The sequence below is a fragment of the Cotesia glomerata genome, linkage group LG5 (assembly GCF_020080835.1).
Source record: "Cotesia glomerata isolate CgM1 linkage group LG5, MPM_Cglom_v2.3, whole genome shotgun sequence".
Lineage (NCBI taxonomy): Eukaryota > Metazoa > Arthropoda > Insecta > Hymenoptera > Braconidae > Cotesia > Cotesia glomerata.
The window spans coordinates 2321376-2341345 of record NC_058162.1 but is presented as its reverse complement, the minus strand read 5'-3'; the positions used below and the strand labels follow the sequence as shown (position 1 = coordinate 2341345).

The following is a 19970-nucleotide window of genomic DNA, read 5'->3' as shown; positions in this document are numbered from 1 at the left end:
CATTCATAACAAGTAATTAGATTCTTGACAATATTATAATCTTATTAAGTTTAAAGTTACCATGACAAAACAGTTTCTTATTAATTCTTAGTCTGGTACAAATATGATATAGAAATAAGTCTAATTATTTAAGTACGAGCTTAAAGTCTATAAAAGACATTTGTAAACTGTAAAACTATCATTTAAGCGAGTGACAATTATACGAGGCGTCGTTAACGAGGCGCAAAAAAGAGATAAGCGTAAAAGAGGATAACGTTGTTAATTTTTTTATTTATTTCCCTCAACCTTTCTTCTTGTTACTCATTTAATCTCTTGCGCTTTTTTCTCAACTCATTAAACAGGCTTGGCACTTTGGATAAATAATTAGCAATTAAGAATACGATCATCAGATAATATAATGTATTGATAAATTTATAGCATTTCTCTTAGCTAGTTTCGATTGCAGCTTTATTTTGATTATCATTAATATCGCCGATAACTGAGTAAGAATAATAAAAAAAACTCAACAAGAAATAAAGTAAGTGCAATAAAAATTAAATGCATTAAAAAAATAAGATAAACTACTCAAGGAGATCGAATAATTCCCCGTGAAATTTCCGAGTCATCGGCAATGCAATTCGATTTAATTGAGTTCCTTCAACTTAACTTAAGTTAACTCCTTCTTCTTCGTTCTTTAATACAAGAACCACCGGCTTAGGCTTCACCAACCTAACCACTCCTTTCACCTTACTTAGCTTTTATCTTATCTGTTGTGCATCGATTATATCCAATAATACACCAACCAACATACAACTCGGCTACTATCGGACTAAATAGCGTAATTCATCGGGAAAAATCATGCACCAAGCCCAATTATAAAATTTAACAGAAATATTTAGCACATCAACAGTTTTTAATGTTTTTATTTCTTTTATTATTTATTGCTAGTCTATTGGAGGCTTATTATACACTATTTTCTATTGTTATTTATTATTTGCTCATTTATGCCTCACCTTCTATAACTAAGCCCATGGGATATCAAATAATAACGACTATTAATCGGTACACCTTGTACTGGTTTATAGTCACTAGTGTTTTTTAACTCTTAATAAAACCTCGTTAATTTTTATTACTATTTTTATGATTGAATGTTGGTACATTTAGTTTTTTTTTAGGATTTTATTGGAGATAAGGCTGACACTAATCATAATAATTTATCAAATTGAGACAGCTAAAAATTATTGGAATTTTTGTAAATAATTAATTGTATCTTGTGAACTCTTGACATTTTTAAAGATATAAGCTCATTTTGATGTTACGGTCATTGAGACCTTTCATTTAAGTACCCACATCAATTTTTCATATATTTATGAATATTATATATATGTATATATGAAAAATATATGAAAATACATGTGGGTACTCAAATGAAAGCTCTCGATGAGTGTAACATCAGGATGAGCTTATGTCTTTAAAAAGGTCAATAGTTAAGAAACGACCTTGTATCTTGGGAACTCTTGACATTTTTTAAGATATAAGCTCATTTTGATGTTACAGTCATTGAGACCTTTCATTTGAGTACCCACGTCAATTTTTCATATATTTTATATATTTATATATATATATATATATATATATATGTATTAATGAAAAATATATAAAAAATGCATGTGGCGAATCAAATGAAAGGTCTCGATGAGTGTAACATCAGGATGGGCTTATATCTTTAAAAATATCAATAATTAAGAAATGACCTTATATCTCGTCAACCAGTGACATTTTTAAGGATATAAGCTCATCCTAACATTATACTCAACGAGACCTTTCATTTGAGTACCCACATCAATTTTTCATATATTTTATATATTTATGTATATTATATATATGTATATATGAAAAATATATCAAAATGCATGTGGGTACTCAAATGAAAGGTCTTGATGAGTATAATGTCAGGATGAACTTATATCTTTAAAAAGGTTAATAATTAAGAAATGACCTTGTATCTTGTGAACAATTGACATTTTTGAAGATATAAGCTCATTTTGATGTTACGCTAATTGAGACCTTTCATTTGAGTACTCACATCAATTTTTCATATATTTATATATTTTATATATATTATATATATGTATATATGAAAAATATATCAAAAATGCATGTGGGTACTCAAATGAAAGCTCTTGATGAGTATAACGTCGAGATGAGCTTATATTTTTAAAAAGGTCAATAGTTAAGAAAATACAGTGCAATTTAACAAAATTCATTATTTAATAAACCAAAATTTTATTTATTTATAGTTCACAAGTCACTGCAGTCAAATAGTGACAATGCTACTTATTATTAAATATTTTTAAATCTCTGTTAAATTTGTTTTTCCTCAATTATCTAGGTTTGTTTTTATAAAAATACAGATAATTTGTTGTGGCAGAGGTGGGGTTTCTATGCGGCATGTGCCTTGCTTTTAATAAACGCAATGCCCTTAGAAATCCCAAAAGTGTCCAACGATAATCATCATTTTTATTATTTTAATTAAAACTTTTTTTTCTAGAATTTCTTGAAGCATCTTTAGACAGCAAGAAAGAAACTAAAAGAGCGATCATCGAATTAAATAATATATATTCCGGAAATTGTTATTATTTTTTGTATATTATTATTATCTTAAAAGTTACGCTTTATATATTTATCATTAATATTATTATCATGTGAAATTGCCGTAAGGCAATTTCTTTATTTAAAAAAAATAAATAAATCAATCAATAAAAAAAAATTCAGTACTTACATTTGTGGTATTTTTCTCTGGAAAAAATGTTCGATTATATCCCAACGAAATATTATCACGAAACATCTTGGAGCACTGAATAATTTTCCTAAATCACTTGAAAATATTTTATAAATAATTATAAATTTAACTATTTTTTAACTAATAAAATTTAAGTTGTATAATTTAATAAAATTTAAGTTATAACTTTTATTTAAGAGTACTAAAAAAAAATTACGAGGTTTTCCGGCCGAAGTGTAAGTCATAACTAAAATTTTTCTATTTTAACCTTGACAATAAAAATAAAAATAATAATAATAATAATAATAATAATAAGAAAGTATTAGTACAAGCGATTAGTATTATTTCTTCTGTGTTTATTATTATTCATTCGAATAAAAGAATTTGAAGTATTTCATAATTGATAATTTAAAAATACATTTTAAAATAAATAAAATGTAAAAAAAAAAAAATTATTTTGGTCCATTGTCCTCTTGTTTTTTATCATCTTCACTGTCATTATTTCTTCGCTTTCGTTTTCCTGCACAGAAAAAAATAATTAATAACTATAATTTTTTTTTTTTATTTAATTTTTGCATCAGGTTTTTTTTTATAAAATTAATTAATGCAAAAATATATTTGTGAAGAAATTAAAGTGTATTTTTAATCAAAGAATTTTATGACAAAAAAATAGTTTATAAATTTTAAATAAAGCGCAGAAAAAAAAAACATACAATGTATTTTATATACAAGAATTTAAAGATTGTTCTCTAATTGTTACAAATAATTAATTGAAGAAATAAAAATAAAGGGACAAATATAAAACATGAAAAATAAAAAAAAAAAATAAAACGCTCACTTAAATACTGTAATAACAATAAATGCCATAGTTAAGTGAGAAAAGCTGTCCTGTACTATTATATGTACTAGCTCAGTACTGTTGTTGTTGTTGTTGTTGTTGTTGTTGTTGTTGTTGTCGTCTGAGGATCTCTGTCTATCATGACTTTTAATCACTGTAATTAATCGCCGCCTCGCGAAAGTTTAAGACGATAATACTACAATCTCTTAGAAGCATACAGAGAAAAAAATATAAATGTATGTATATAAATAAGTATAAGTGTACTACAGCAATACTTTTCTTAATTAACTTAGCTCTTGTTCGCACTTAATTATTTTCTTAACCATAATTATTTTTTTATTAAACAGTTAATGACGTGTTCATATATTTACACACAACATTATTGTATTATCAGCAGAGACACAACAGAAGCATGTGGCGGTAAAAAAGAAGAAATGTACATATGTATATACATGATTTAATTTGATGAAAAAATATAAGAAAACAAAGCTGCTAGGATTACAAATGTAATTAGAGTGATAATTTGAGTTTTGTTAGTTTTTAGTGTATTTTTTTTTAGGATTTCAGACACACTACCTGGTACAAATTCCCAGCCGTCGGTGTCATCATTGTTTTTTGGTGTAAGATGACTGTCGTTTGCGTTCTGGTGATTAGCGGCAGACCAAGTTCTCCAACTGCTGGAAATTAAATAATATAATTAATTAATCATTGTTTTATTCTAATAATATATTTTATTAAGATATAGAATCACTAGATACATTATTAAGAAATGACCTTGTATCTTGTGAACTATTGACATTTTTAAAGATATAAGCTCATCCTGAGGTTCGACTCGTCGAGACCTTTCATTTGAATACCCACATCAATTTTTCATATATTTTATATATTTATATATATGTATATATGAAAAATATATGAAAAATTGATGTGGGTACTCACATGAAAGGTTTTGACGAGTGTAACGTCGGGATGAGCTTACATCTGTAAAAATATCGATAATTAAGAAATTACCTTGTATCTTGCGAACAATTGACATTTTTAAAGATATAAGCTCATCCTGAGGTTCGACTCGTCGAGACCTTTCATTTGAATACCCACATCAATTTTTCATATATTTTATATATTTATATATATGTATATATGAAAAATATATGAAAAATTGATGTGGGTACTCACATGAAAGGTTTTGACGAGTGTAACGTCGGGATGAGCTTACATCTGTAAAAATATCGATAATTAAGAAATTACCTTGTATCTTGAGAACAATTGACATTTTTAAAGATATAAGCTCATCCCGATGTTAAACTCATCGAGACCTTTCATTTGAGTACCCACATCAATTTTTCATATATTTTATATATTTATATATACTAGTATACGTTGCGCGCGCAAGCGCGCGTCTGAATTTTAGTATGGAATTATATATATTTTTATGATTATGATATATTTGACCAATCACGTTACGAATAGTTTGCTTACATGATATATTTTTATATTTTTCATCTTAATTATAAGAGTGGATGTATATATGAAAAATATATAAAAATGCATGTGGGTACTCAAATGAAAGCTCTTGATGAGTGTAACATCGTGATGAGCTTATATCTTAAAAAATGTCAAAATTTATGAAAGTACAGTGCAATTTAACATAATTAAGAAACGACCTTGTATCTTGAGAAATATTGACATTTTTAAAGATATAAGCTCACCCTGACGTTACTCTCGTCGAGACCTTTCATTTGAGTACCAACATCAATTTTTCATATATTTATATATATTATATATATGAATATATGAAAAATATATGAAAATGCATGTGGGTACTCAAATGAAAGGTCTCAATGAGTGTAACATCATGATGAGCTTACATCTTTAAAAATGTCAATAGTTAAGAAAGTACAGTACAATTTAACATACTTGGGAAACGACCTTGTATCTTGTGAACTATATTTTAAAGCTTATATTTTAAAAAACGTTAATATTTAAGAAAGTACAGTGCAATTTAATGAAAGTCATTTAATAAAGCTAAATTTTAATTTCCTATCGTTCACAAGTCACATAGTGACTGCAAAGTTGCTAGCTAGTCTTAAAATAAAAGTTAATTTTTTTTTTTTTAATAAAAGTATTGCAAGTTTTTTAAGCTAATATTAAATTACTTTTTTTCAAATTCAATATTGATCAATAAAAAAAATTAGAACAAAGTTTGAGCACAAGAAAAAGTTACTAAAGTCTGCGGATTTTTTTTAGAGTAAAAAAAAATTGTAAAGCAAAAGTTTTACATTCTATACTTTTTACATTGATGAGAGAATAATTATTTAAGTTTCATAAAAAGATAAATTGTTAAAGTATTATTAAAAAATTAATTTTTATTTTTTTTTATTAAAATTAATAAAAAAAATTTATTTATAAGTATATATTTATATACTGATGCATAAATATTAAAAAATAGTAACAGTTAAAATAATAATAAATTTACAGGTAATAAAATATAAAATAGTAAATCATAAAACTGACATGAGGTGCTCACGGGTCAGTAACTTAACAAGTTGGCCCAACAACTGTGGACCATGTTGTCCATTTAAAATAACACATAAAAATGATAGCGTGCTGCTCCGTTGTACTTGAATATCAGCAGCAACAGCAGCAGCATTAAAGTTGAAAGTTTCATAGCCGATGGAAGATTTATTCAGGGCACCAGAGACCCTGACGTACGTGTGGTTTGTACGGAAATGTTGGTGCAGCATCAACTGGACACACCACCTTAACTTAATGCAGTCCAAGGTTTATGAATATTCAAAAGCCACCGCCCGGGATTCGCACGCATCCCAGTGTAAATATATATGGGCACGCATCTCCCAGCTACAACCGACTCGATTATCCAGAGCAATCCCTACAAGATAAATTTAATTTCCGGTTCTAAAATTCAAAGTAGACGACCTTTAACTTATAGCACACATCCAAGGTATTCGCACAAAGTTAATCATTAATTTCTTCTTTAAAAAAATATATACATATTTTTTTTTATTATTTTGTATCAAGTTACAGGACATTTTCATGTTTGCACGCAGTCAGTACAAGAGCGAGAAAAAAATTCCGAGGATTGCCAGAAGCTGTTTCTTCTTTATTTTAAAAATTTTTTCTTTTATTTTTATTATCTTCTTTATTTTTAATAATTATCTCTTCTTCTTTAGTTTAATTTTTCTAAGATTAATTAAAAATTTATTAGTCACTTGAATTCTTGATGAATTTCTTCTCTCCTTGGTAACTTTTACAAAAGTATGATTTAAAAATTATCCAATGAAAAGTTCTACGCTGAATTTTTTTATTAGATTAATGTGTATTGTACTTCTTCTTGAATTTTATTTATTATATTTTTTTTAGTGAGATTTAGTGTCATTGCAAAGGTCTTGCCTTTTCAAAGTTTTATTTCATTCTTACCGATAGTCAATTTATTATAATAAGTACTAGAAATTTAAATAGAGAATAAAGAATCAGGTCCCATTTTTTTGCGAGTTTCGACTATTGACTAACTTCATACTCTCATTTATTTTTAGTATAAGGATTTAGGCTCTATTTCTAGATATATAATTAAGAAATTACCTTTTATCTTGTCAACTATTGACATTTTTAAACATATAAGCTCACACCGATGTTATACTCATTAAGACCTTTCATTTGAGTACCCACATGCATTTTTATATATTTTTCATATATTCGTACATATAATATATATAAATATATGAAAAATTGATGTGGGTACTCAAATGAAAGCTCTTGATGATTGTAACATCGAGATGAGCTTATATCTTTAAAAATATCAATAATTAAGAAATGACCTTGTATCTTGTGAAATATTGACATTTTAAAAAATATAAACTCACCCCGACATTACACTCATCAAGACCTTTTATTTGAGTACCCACATCAATTATTCATATATTTTATATATATGTATATATATATATATATATATATATATATATATATATATATATATATATATATATATATATATATATATATATATATATGGGTGATTCTCTGTAAGGATGTTTTTTGCTGTCCCAGGCATTTTTTTGTTAGAGAAATTGTTATTTTGTTACTAAAAAAAATTTATTACGAAAGTAAAAAAACATTTCTATTTGGAGCATTGAAAACTAAAATGGAATAAATTTTGGTTTTTTTGCTATAAATTCGTAAACCACCGAAATGTCAGTCCCCTGGGCTGTCCCAGTCACAAAATTAAAACTTTAAGATTAAATTTTAATTTATTCGTCAATAATATATAATTTGGTCCATAATGTTTATAAACTTAATTAGTTAACTAATAATCTTCTTCAATAAAAAGTACCGAAAGTTAATTTGTTACATTAAATTCATTAAACCAAAGTTTGTCCCAGGCATTTTAAGATCAGTCCCCTGCCAGAAGTTCAAAGCCAAAAAAAAAAAATCTAGCGTGTTATTTTACCTTTTGTAAGGTTTATAAGGATCTAACTAGCCGTAAGTTAATAACCATAGGGCTGTTAGCGCTTTATCGGCATTGTCTGGGCCACTTCAAAACTCAATCCCCTGGAAGTTATTTTTGTTTATAATTTATTTATAAAATTGGATCCATAAGTCTTAATATTATTCTAATTAATGTAAACATTTATTGAGAACTTAAAAAGTTGAATGTATTGAAATAGTTTGCTTGATTTTTCTCAATTTGATAAAAAAAAATCAGTCCCCTGTCATGTTATACGGCAAAAGATACACAAATATCGAAAAAGCAAAAATTAATTCGGCTGTTTATTTATTATAATTAAGCTGATAGTTTTGTAGCCCTTGTTAATTTTTTTTCTAATAAAATCTTTTTCTAATAAAATTTTTTACAGATTTAAGACGTCCTTACAGAGAATCACCCATATGTATACATGAAAAATATATCAAAAATGCATGTGGATACTCAAATGAAAGCTCTTGATGAGTATAACATCGCGATGAGCTTATATTTTTAAAAATATCAATATTTAAGAAAGTACAGTGCAATTAAACAAAATTCATTATTTAATAAAGCAAAATTTCAATTTTTATAGTTCACGTCACGGAAGTGACATAGTGACTGCAAGGTTGCTAGTAAATATTAAACAATTATGCAGCTGACCTGACATTGTGAATTAATGCAATCAGCGTGGTCTCTGAGAGTTGTCTAGGCGTTACTTTTCGTTAACGAGCGAGTACGTGGTGGTTTGTACCGTGCTTAGAATAAAATAAAATAAAATAAAAACAAAGTATTAAGAATTAAGAGTTAATGAGGCGCCTACGTAGTGTCTTGTATACAAATACAGCTTATCCCTGATGTACTCTGATGATTGTCAGTAATTTTTATACGTTAATATTATCTATTGAATAAGGTTGAAATTAACATAAACTATGTAAAATATATAAATATATAAATAGTTTCTATTCTTAATATTTCTTGAGTTTTTATAAATTTATAAAAAATAAAAAATAATACATTTCTTCTATTTCTTTTTTTCCTCCTCTTTCTTTTTTTCTTCTAAGGTGCTAATTTGAACGATTAATAATATTTAATTAGTCTTGACTGTTAAATAAAAGACGGATTTGATGCAGCCGGTAAATGTCTGCCCGGTATCGTCTTATTAAACGGAGATAAAAAAGGTAAATTAAAAATGTTAAATTAAAAATAATGTATAGAAGCGAGGAAGAGAAAGAGAAAGAGGAAGGAAAAATATTCAAAGCGTGTAGAACTCATTACGCGCAATCCCGAGGGCGTAGCCGAGATGCGGGTTGCAGCAGAGCATCAGCGGCAGCATCAACAACAAGCAGCTGTATGTGCTTCATCGCTTTCTTTTTCTCTTTCTCAATCTCTTTCTTTCTTCTATCTGAGTTGACTCTTTGCTAGTATAGTCTCGCATGATGCATGGAAATCTCAGGCATCGCACCTCCACCTTTAGGTAAGCTCTTTTTTATTGCCATCCTTAATAACCCTACAATAATTATTAGCTGTAAAATAAAATAAAATTTTTATTTGGTAAATGAAATAAATTTTTATCGTTTTTTTTAAATAAATTTTTATTTTTTTTAGACAGTCAATCAAGGTAAAATTTGCATATTCGAAAATAATTTTGTTTTTAATTAATTATTACTTTCTTTTTTATTAAAAAGAAATTTTTAATTTTATAAAAAATAAAAAAGCGACAATTGTTAAAAAAATACAATGAATTTTTTTAATCTTATAAAAAATGGCCAATTTTAAATCACCCTGATTGATTGTAGAGAATCTATATTATTAAAAGAATAAAATAAATTTTGTGTCCACGATAGTCATATGATAAAATCGGTTTTTTTTTTTTTAGTGAAATTTTGAGTCATTGACCTTGTATTTCGTGAACTATTGTCATTTTTAAATATATAAGCTCATCCTGATGTTACACTCATCGAGACCTTTCATTTGAGTGCCCACATCAATTTTTCATATATTTATATATATTATATATATATGTATACATGAAAAATATATCAAAATGCATGTGGGTACTCTAATGAAAGCTCTTGATGAGCGTAACATCGGAATGAGGTTATATCTTTAAAAACTTCTATATTGAAAAAAGTACAGGGCAATTTAGCATGATTGAGAGAAGACCTTGTATCTTGAGAACTATTGTTATTTTTAAAGATATAAGCTCATCCTGATGTTACACTCATCGAGACCTTTCATTTGAGTACCCACATCAATTTTTCATATATTTATATATATTATATATATATATATATATATATATATATATATATATATATGTATACATAAAAATTTATCAAAATGCATGTGGGTACTCTAATGAAAGCTCTTGATGAGTGTAACATCGGAATGAGGTTATATCTTTAAAAACTTCTATATTGAAAAAAGTACAGGGCAATTTAGCATGATTGAGAGAAGACCTTGTATCTTGAGAACTATTGACATTTTTAAAGATATAAGCTCATCCTGATGTTACACTCATCGAGATCTTTCATTTGAGTACCCACATCAATTTTTCATATATTTATATATATTATATATATATGTATATATGAAAAATATATCAAAATGCATGTGGGTACTCTAATGAAAGCTCTTGATAAGTGTAACATCAAGACGAGCTTATATCTTTAAAAAGATCAATAGTTAAGCAAGTACAGTGCAATTTAACACTATTAAGAAACGACCTTATATCTTGAGAACTATCGAAATTTTTAAAGATCTAACCTCACCCTGACGTTACAGTTATCGAGACTTTTCATTTGAGTACCCACATCAATTTTTCATATATTTATATATATTATATATATGTATATATGAAAAATATATAAAAATGTATGTGGGTACTCAAATGAAAGCTCTTAATCAGTGTAACATCGGGATGAGCTCATACCTTTAAAAAAGTCAATAGTTGAGAAAATACAGTGCAATTCAACGAAATTCATTATTAAATAAAGTTTTATTTAAAAAATAAAATACCTATAGAAGAAATAATAAAGTCTTGTTAAACTCAGCGTTCGGACAATAAAAGAAAAGTATTAAAGATTCAGTTTGTGAGGGCATATATCACATGTCCAAGCCGGTACCGATGCATCACTCTGATTCAAGCGAACACAAATACTACGAGGGTAAAGAAAAAAAAAAACTGTTATACATGTATCTACCTTTGATTGTAATTTTTTTGTTTTATTTGTCACATAAAATTTGTCGGTTTCAGGTTTTCTGAGTATGCGGAAACATCCTTTCCTTTGAATTTATTTACATATGAACGAAAAGTATGTCGCGGGAATTTAAGCTGAGGTAGTCAATTTATTTATCGAGATTTATTTCAATACTCGATAATGTTTAACTCGGTGTTAGACTATCGAACTCGTTAACACCGCGTAGCACTGGTAGTCCTGGTTTTATTGCGTGTGCTAACTCGTAGTCGACTCGTTATCCAAACGTTATCTCACGCGTGAGACACCCTCGCATTTATATATGTATATATAGGTATATATCCATATACATATAGGGATAAAATCGCCAATCAAAGAGAACCTTTAAGCTAATTCTCATACGATTTCATGTCGTTATTATGCTCGAGTTTTATTACTCGTGTTAGTACAAAATAGTCTCTACTGACAAACTGTTTAATGTATTTTCCAAGTGCAAGTGTTGTATGTATGTTTTGCTTTTGTTAATTAATATTAACTAGCCACCTTTCAGTCACTATGTGACTGCCCTGAGACTTGTGAATTATAAATGAATAAAATTTTGCTTCATTAAATAATGAATTATGTTAAATTGTACTGTACTTTTTTAACTATTGACCTTTTTAAAGATATAAGCTCATCCCGATGTTACACTCATCAAGAGCTTTCATTTGAGTACCCACATGCATTTTTATATATTTTTCATGTATACATATATATAATATATATAAATATATGAAAAATTGATGTGGGTATTCAAATGAAAGATCTTATTGAGTGTAACATCGAAATGAGCTTAGATCTTTACAAAGGTCAATAGTTCTCAAGATGCAAGGTCGTTTCGTAATTATGTTAAATTGCACTGTACTTTCTTAACTATTGACATTTTTAAAGATATAAACTCATCCCGATGTTACACTCATCAAGAACTTTCATTTGAGTACCCACATCCATTTTGATATATTTTTCATATATACATATATATAAAATATATAAATATATGAAAAATTGATGTGGGTACTCAAATAAAAGGTCTCGATGAGTGTAATGTCGGAGTGAGCTTAGATCTTCACAAAGGTCAATAGTTCTCAAGATGCAAGGTAATTTCTTAATGATGTTAAATTGCACTGTACTTTATTAACTATTGACATTTTTAAAGATATAAACTCATCCTGATGTTACACTCATCAAGACCTTTCACTTGAGTACCCACATCAATTTTTCATATATTTATATATATTATATATATGTATATATGAAAAATATATGAAAATGCATGTGGGTACTCAAATGAAAACTTTTGATGAGTGTAACATCGAGATGAACTTATATCTTTAAAAATATCAATAATTAAGAAATGACCTTATATTTTATCAACTACTGATATTTTTAAAGATATAAGCTCATTTCAATGTTACACTCATCAAGACCTTTCACTTGAGTACCCACATCAATTTTTCATATATTTATATATATTATATATATGTATATATGAAAAATATATGAAAATGCATGTGGGTACTCAAATGAAAGCTCTTGATGAGCGTAACATCAAAATGGGCTTATATCTTTAAAAATATCAATAATTAAGAAATGAGCTCGTATCTCGTCAACTACTGACATTTTTAAAGGTATAAACTCATCCTGATATTACACACATCGAGACCTTTCATTTGAGTACCCACATTAATTTTTCATATATTTATATATATTATATATATGTATATATGAAAAATATATGAAAAATGCATGTGGGTACTCAAATGAAAGCTCTTGATGAGTGTAACATCGAGATGAGCTTATATCTTTAAAAATATTAATATTTAAAAAAATACAGTGCAATTTAACAAAATTCATTATTTAATAAACCAAAATTTTATTTATTTATAGTTGACAAGTCACGGCAGTCACATAGTGACAAGGTTGCTAGTTATTATTATTATATTTTTTTACTCTCGTTGTATAAACTAATTAAAGTACTCTTGTAAAACTATCGTGAGTGTATGAATAATAGAGCAGAGCAAAATGTGAATGCTCAAGTTTAAAAGTTAAAAGATTATTTCCTAGCCGTTGCGGTGTATACAAGGGGAGGAGGCGTGTGTCTAATCGTGTGTGACTCATGTATATATACATATAGGTAAGGAAAAGTGTACATGCAAGACTCTTCTGGATTTGCATTCCAGAGTGCTGCGAAGCTCTTGCCACGCCACGGCACGTTATCCGAGTTGCATGTTGCATTATTCTAATCAAACTCTAATACTTGGCACACAGTGTTGGTTTTATTCGCACGTGGGCAACGCGGCTCGTTTGTATCGTAATGAGCGCGATAATTAGGCGTACCTTTATTACGTCTCGACTTGTTCTCTCCAAGTTATTCTTATTCTTCTTCTATCTCTTCTTTATTCATTTCTTCTTTTTATATAGTCTTAGTCTTCTTATTTTTCTTATTCTTCTCAATCTTGTTATTTTATTTTATTTTTATTTATTAGATTAATCTCAAGACAACTCCAATCTCATACTCATTATAATAAGCAAGATGTAATGGTTTAAATAAAAAACATTTATGTATCGGCTGTACTGTAAAGGTGCGTAAATCAGATAATGCTAAATCTTAAGAAAAGATCTAACAAAGCGTGTTTGTTTAATCGTATGGATGATTCTTCGTATAAATCTGTACATGTGTACAAACAAGCAGATGCTTTAATTTGTATAAACTTTAATCGTCTAGGTGGTCACATTTAATTCAATGATTAAATTCAACAAACTCTCACCTATTTGACCAGCATTCTGATGTTAAGTGCAATTTTTAAAAGCGACAATAGAATAAACATTAGAATTATTTTTTTTTAAATTAAAAATAAAAATAAAAAAAATTAAGCCTGCTCTGATCCAAAGATGTATATTACACGTGTAACGAGCCACGCAATGGCCATTAATTCTGACTTGAAGTCAACAACGCTATGCAAATAGTTACTTGTACAGGAAACTCACAAGAAATTGGTAAAAATTATAAACTTAGAATGAGAGAATGTGAATAAGAGAACATTAAATTATTATCACGTTTGCCAAGTACGTCCAATAATAATACAATGAATTCTGGAAAAATAGACCGGAAAAAATTTTATTTATGAAAAATAAATATTATTTTATTAAAATTATTTTAAATATGTGGATATGAAAAAATTTTTAAGTTATGAAAAATTCATATTATTTCATTAGAATTATTAATGCCATTTAAGTTAGCAGTCATTAGAGAATTTTTTAATTTTTTTTAACAAAAAAATTTGTTCCAAAAAATTATTTTTAAAAAATTGCATTTTTAATTTTTTAAAATTTCTACATGTCAATTTTTTTTTCCATAATTTATTTATTAGAAAAATTCTAAAAAATGTTAAATGTCTCCTAAATTAATTTTGATTAAAAAAAATTTCTAAAAATAAATTATTTTCAACTTTCACATGTGGAATTTTTTTTATGATAATTTAATTGTTATAAAATTTTACAAACATTTTTAATGTCATTTAACTTCAATTTTATATAAATATTCAAATTTATTATATATTTTTTTTTTGCCATAATTTATTTGTAAAAAAAAATTCTAAAAACTATTAAATATTTGCTAAATTTATCATCAAGAATTATTATAAAATAAAAATTATAAATTTATTCAATTATTATTATTATTATTATTTTTTTTTTTTTTATGATAATTTGAATGAATTTTTCATAACTTAAAAATTTTTTCCAGGTCTATTTTTTCCGGGTCTATTTTTTATGACACTAAATTTAGCTATCACTTCATAATTTTTTTAATTTTCTTTAAAAAATAAATTATGGCCAAAAAAATTATTAAAAAATGAATTTGTAGAAATTTAATAAAATTAAAAATGCAATTTTTAAAAAATAATTTTTTTGAAAAAATTTTTTTGTTAAAGAAAATTAAAAAATTATGAAATGAAAGCTAAATTTAATGTCATCTATTTTTTCCGATTAGCCAACACAACACACTCTCTTATTTAGTCGATTTATTACATTAGTCTAATAAGCCATTCAATGATGATTATTATTCTTAATATTTATAAATAATTTAATTGATATTAACTTACTCAGTGGGTGGTTGTTTTCGTTTACGATCTCCTTTTTCTCCTTTTCCTCCTTCCACGTTGTTTGATACTGATGAGGGTTCCAGTGAATCTTGATGGTGAGCATAAGTTTGGAGTTGGGCACCTCCTAAGCGGTAATTTTTTTTCTTTAATTTTTTAAGGAATGCTGGAGCTCTTTCACGACAATTCAATCCTGCGTATGCGGTTGTTTCTGTTAACCACGATATGAAAGCTCCTCCTAATTTTGGTTAAAAAAAATTTTTTAGTTATTGATATTGTGTGCTTGTTACAATTATTAAAAATAAAATTACCGAATGGGGAAAAAAGTTGTTGCAAGTTACTTAATTTCCACTCTTTTGGAAATGTGACGTGAAATACATGACTTCGGCTTGGTTGAGCTGTAAATACAATTAGTATTTTAATAATAATTATTATTATTATATTTTATTCAGTGTATGAAAAGAAAAATTTATACTTACGATCCGCACCAACGAGATTTATGAAAGAAAAGTCTTTTAATCTGAGCATTGTCAATCTACGCAAAAAAAATAAATAAATAAAAAATGATTTAATATGAAGCTAATTTAAAATATATAATGATTTTAATTATCACTTGTTGATGAAAGGCTTCAATAACTCTGAACCAGGAAGCACCATTGGCACTGGAGTTGATTCTGATGCTCCTAAAAATTAATAACAATATTACTTATTTTCTTTTTAGAATAAAAATAATTTAATATTAATTTATTATCTATATTATTAAGAAAATCTCTAGACACATAATTAAGAAATGACCTTGTATCTTGTGAACTATTGACATTTTTAAAAATATAAGCTCACCCTGTCATTACACTTATCGAGACCTTTAATTTGAGTACCCACATCAATTTTTCATATATTTATATATATTATATATATGTATGTATGAAAAATATATCAAAAATGCATGTGGGTACTCAAATGAGAGCTCTTGATGAGTGTAACATCGGGATGAGTTTATATCTTTAAAAATATCAATAGTTAAGAAATGACCTTGTATCTTGTGAAATATTGACATTTTTAAAGATATAAACTCACCCTGATGTTACACTCATCAAGACCTTTCATTTGAATACCCACATCAATTTTTCACATATTTATATATTTTATATATACTATATATATGTATATATGAAAAATATATCAAAAATGCATGTGGGTACTCAAATGAAAGCTCTTGATGAGTGTAACATCAGGATGAGCTTATATCTTTAAAAATGTCAATATTTAAGAAAGTACAATGCAATTCAACAAAATTCATTATTTAATAGAGCAAAATTTTACTTATTTATAATTCACATCACAGCAGTCTCATAGTGATTGCAAAGTTACTAGTATAAATATATTTACCAAGAAAATTAGCCATGGCAATGAAACACAATCCAGTGGCATATGCATCAAACCCAGCTTCATGATACGTCTCAGCAGCGGTACTATAACTTCGATTTTCCACAGGAATTATTTCAGGTAGATTAAATGGTGCTTTGCTCACAGTGTCTAGCATATAATTCAGTACATTTGAAGGTATAATATCCTTAAATTTAGGTGCTTGTGAGAGTACTTTAGTGTCTATAAGATTAGGAAATAAATTGTGGACCAGTAACTTAAATTCTTTATAAGAATCCGGCAGTGGACCGAAAAATTGACGGACTATATGACAAAGATCTAGAAGCATATTATGTCCAACTATCAATTTAGTCTGAAAAATAAAAATTTATATTATTCCTCAAATTAAAAAAAAATAATAATAGCGTCCACGGAAATAACAAGATGACACTGGATATCATCCTAGATTATACTGAGTGAAAAAAAATTTCAGATAGTGGCTAGTATAATCAAGATTGCAATGAGTATAATCCAGATATCACACAGTATAATCTGGATTTTTCTAGCTACTATCTGAAATTTTTTTTCACCACAGATATCACCGACTATAATCTGGTATAATATTCAATGTCATCTTGTTCTTTCCGTGTATGTATTTAATTTTTTTTTTGTGACCCTGTTATTGACCTTCCAGCTGTTAGCGGGTCTTATTATAATGAAATAAATAAATAAATAAATGTACGTACAGAGTCAGCAATTTTTCGCAATAGGACACTAAAACCCACAGCTTCTTTCAATTCTTCTTTTTCTTTTTCACGCCTTTCTTCTTCCTTTTTTTTCTCTTCCTCTTTGGTACCCATTTTATAAACCATCAAGCCCTGTATTGTACCATCAACTTTTCCTTCAACTCTGATTTTATTAGGCCACCGTAATCTTACTTCCTGATGGATTATCCTTCTGATGTAAGCATTGCATCTATTTAACATTGTTTCTTCCTCATTAGAACTCATAAATTCTTCTATTTTGGTGCTAAAAATATAAAATTTTATTTTTTTACATAAAACATTAATATGAATTTAAAAAAGCAAACAATTTTTAATTTAATAATTATTAATTATTACTAGAATAAAAAAATTATCAGAAACTTTTTAATTTTTCTTGAAAAATAAACTCTAGAAAATTATTTTTAAAAAATTACAATTACAATTTTTTAAAATACATTTTTGCTCTAATTATTTATTAAAAAAATTATCAGATATCTCTTATAAAACTTACCAAATATCTTCAATTTGAGGCTTGTCATCATCTGAAATAGGTATAAGCTCCAAACCATCTTCTCTAGCTTTCTGTTTCTCTTCTAACTTGCTCGTTAATTTTTCCTCATCACTAGTTGTTAAGTATGGTATACCGTCTCTGAATAATTTATTAAAATCAAACCCTTGAGATGTTAAAAATACAATTGACGATGCTTGACACATAAATCTGCAATCTGGAGCCGCTCTGTTTAATGGTCTTGGAAATACGTAAAAATTGTAAGACCTTTGACTGTACCTATAATCATTTAATTTAATAAAAATAAAATAAACCCTTGTAATTAAATTACTTGCAACAATAAAAATAATTATAATAATAATAATAGTAATAACTAAAATTAAGTACTTATTCGTTTGTACATCAAATGTGAAAGCTGACAGACCAAATTGTACAAGCAAAAAATCCATTGAACCCGATTTTAACTTTTGATAATATTGAGACGGAGTATCAAAAGGTTTAGCATCAGGTCCAGAATTTAATCCTGTGAATTCTCCATCGATTGCTAAAAATGTTGCATCTTTCAGGACTTGATCAAGCTCGCTTAAAACTTGTTGGAAATCTGTCGTTCAAAAATCAATGTTTTGATTAATTTAAAAACAAACACTGTATTTTATTGTGACATTAAAGTCATCAGTCACTTGACCATTTTTTTATTTTATTTAAAAAAAAATTGCAATTTTTTTTTTTTAATTTCTTCAAGTCAATTTTTTTTTCTCATATTTTTTTTGCCATAATTTATACGATACAAAAATTATTAAAATTACAAAATATTTACTAAATTAATTTTTATTATTTTAATGAAATTAAAGTTAACAATAACTTGATTATTTTTTAATTTTATTTAAAAAAAAAATTGTTCCAAGAAATTATTTAAAAAAAAATTGCAATTTTAATTTTTTAAAAATTGCAATTTTTTTTTTTTAATTTCTTCAAGTCAATTTTTTTTTCTCATATTTTTTTTGCCATAATTTATACGATACAAAAATTATTAAAATTACAAAATATCTACTAAATTAATTTTTATTATTTTAATGACATTAAAGTTAACAATAACTTGATTATTTTTTAATTTTATTTAAAAAAAAAAATTGTTCCAAGAAATTATTTTTAAAAAAATTGCATTTTTTAATTTTTATTAATTTCTACATGTCAATTTTTTTGCCATAATTTAATTAACATTAATTTAGCAGATATTTGATAATTTTAAGAATTTTTTCAATAAATTGTAACAAAAAAAAAATTGACAAAAATTTTATAAAATTAAAAATCGAATTTTTTAAAAATATTTTTCCGGTAAAATTTTGTTTATTAAAAAAGGTCAAATGACTGCTAACTTTAATTTCATGATAATTTTTCCGATAGAAAAGTTCTTAAAACTATTAAAAATCTGCTAAATAAATTTTAATTATATTATTTGATGAAAATTTGTATAAAACAAAGAACATGATTCATTTTATAATTTGTCCAATACTTATTCACAATGTGTAATTGTAAAAATAAGATGTTATTAAATGAAACTTACTTGAACGTGTTACTTCCATTATTGTAAAATAGTTTTGATGATTGTTTTTGTTTTTTTATTGTTTATTATCATCCAGGTAGAATATAATTCATTTAAATATAATTTAGAGTAACGGTAAAATTTAGTTGTAAACAAAGATTGGTTAACTAAAGAAGCCGAAATACGACGCAGGTGAGCCCGCGCTTCAAGAGCACTGGTTGGTATCAAGGTATATAATAACTACTATTATTGTACAACAGATGGCGCGTAAGTCGCATTTTTCCAGGAAAATATACAGAAAAAAAATATTAAAATAATTTTTTATGACACACTGGTGTTATTAGAACACTGGAAATTTTTTTGATTTTTATT

At 26.6% G+C, this 19970-nt stretch overlaps 2 protein-coding genes across 5 annotated transcripts in view; both read right to left on the bottom strand.

Moving 5' to 3' along the window:
- The window catches only part of LOC123266330 (fizzy-related protein homolog), an 82627-nt gene extending 79711 nt beyond the window's left edge, over positions 1-2916 (bottom strand). For both annotated transcript variants that reach the window (XM_044730551.1, XM_044730552.1), the window contains exon 1: positions 2762-2916. In XM_044730551.1, coding sequence (XP_044586486.1) covers positions 2762-2827 — 66 coding nt within the window. In that variant the 5' untranslated portion in view covers positions 2828-2916. The remainder of the gene's footprint in view (positions 1-2761) is intronic.
- A 180-nt stretch (positions 2917-3096) lies between these two features.
- On the bottom strand, positions 3097-19835 carry LOC123266327 (poly(A)-specific ribonuclease PARN-like). Of its 3 annotated transcripts, none has more exons than XM_044730545.1 (11): positions 19620-19835; positions 18443-18656; positions 18059-18334; positions 17530-17812; positions 16808-17156; positions 16032-16101; positions 15898-15953; positions 15730-15816; positions 15422-15656; positions 4176-4276; positions 3097-3281 (listed from the first exon to the last, which is right to left on the bottom strand). In XM_044730545.1, exons 1-11 carry the CDS (start codon positions 19636-19638, stop codon positions 3214-3216), a joined length of 1758 nt encoding a protein of 585 aa, XP_044586480.1. In that variant the 5' UTR covers positions 19639-19835; the 3' UTR covers positions 3097-3213. The 3 variants fall into 3 exon arrangements, with proteins under 3 accessions (XP_044586480.1, XP_044586481.1, XP_044586482.1); XM_044730546.1 differs by having other exon boundaries at positions 4176-4273; XM_044730547.1 differs by lacking the exons at positions 3097-3281; positions 4176-4276 and adding an exon at positions 9110-9605.
- Between the last annotated feature and the right edge of the window lie 135 nt (positions 19836-19970).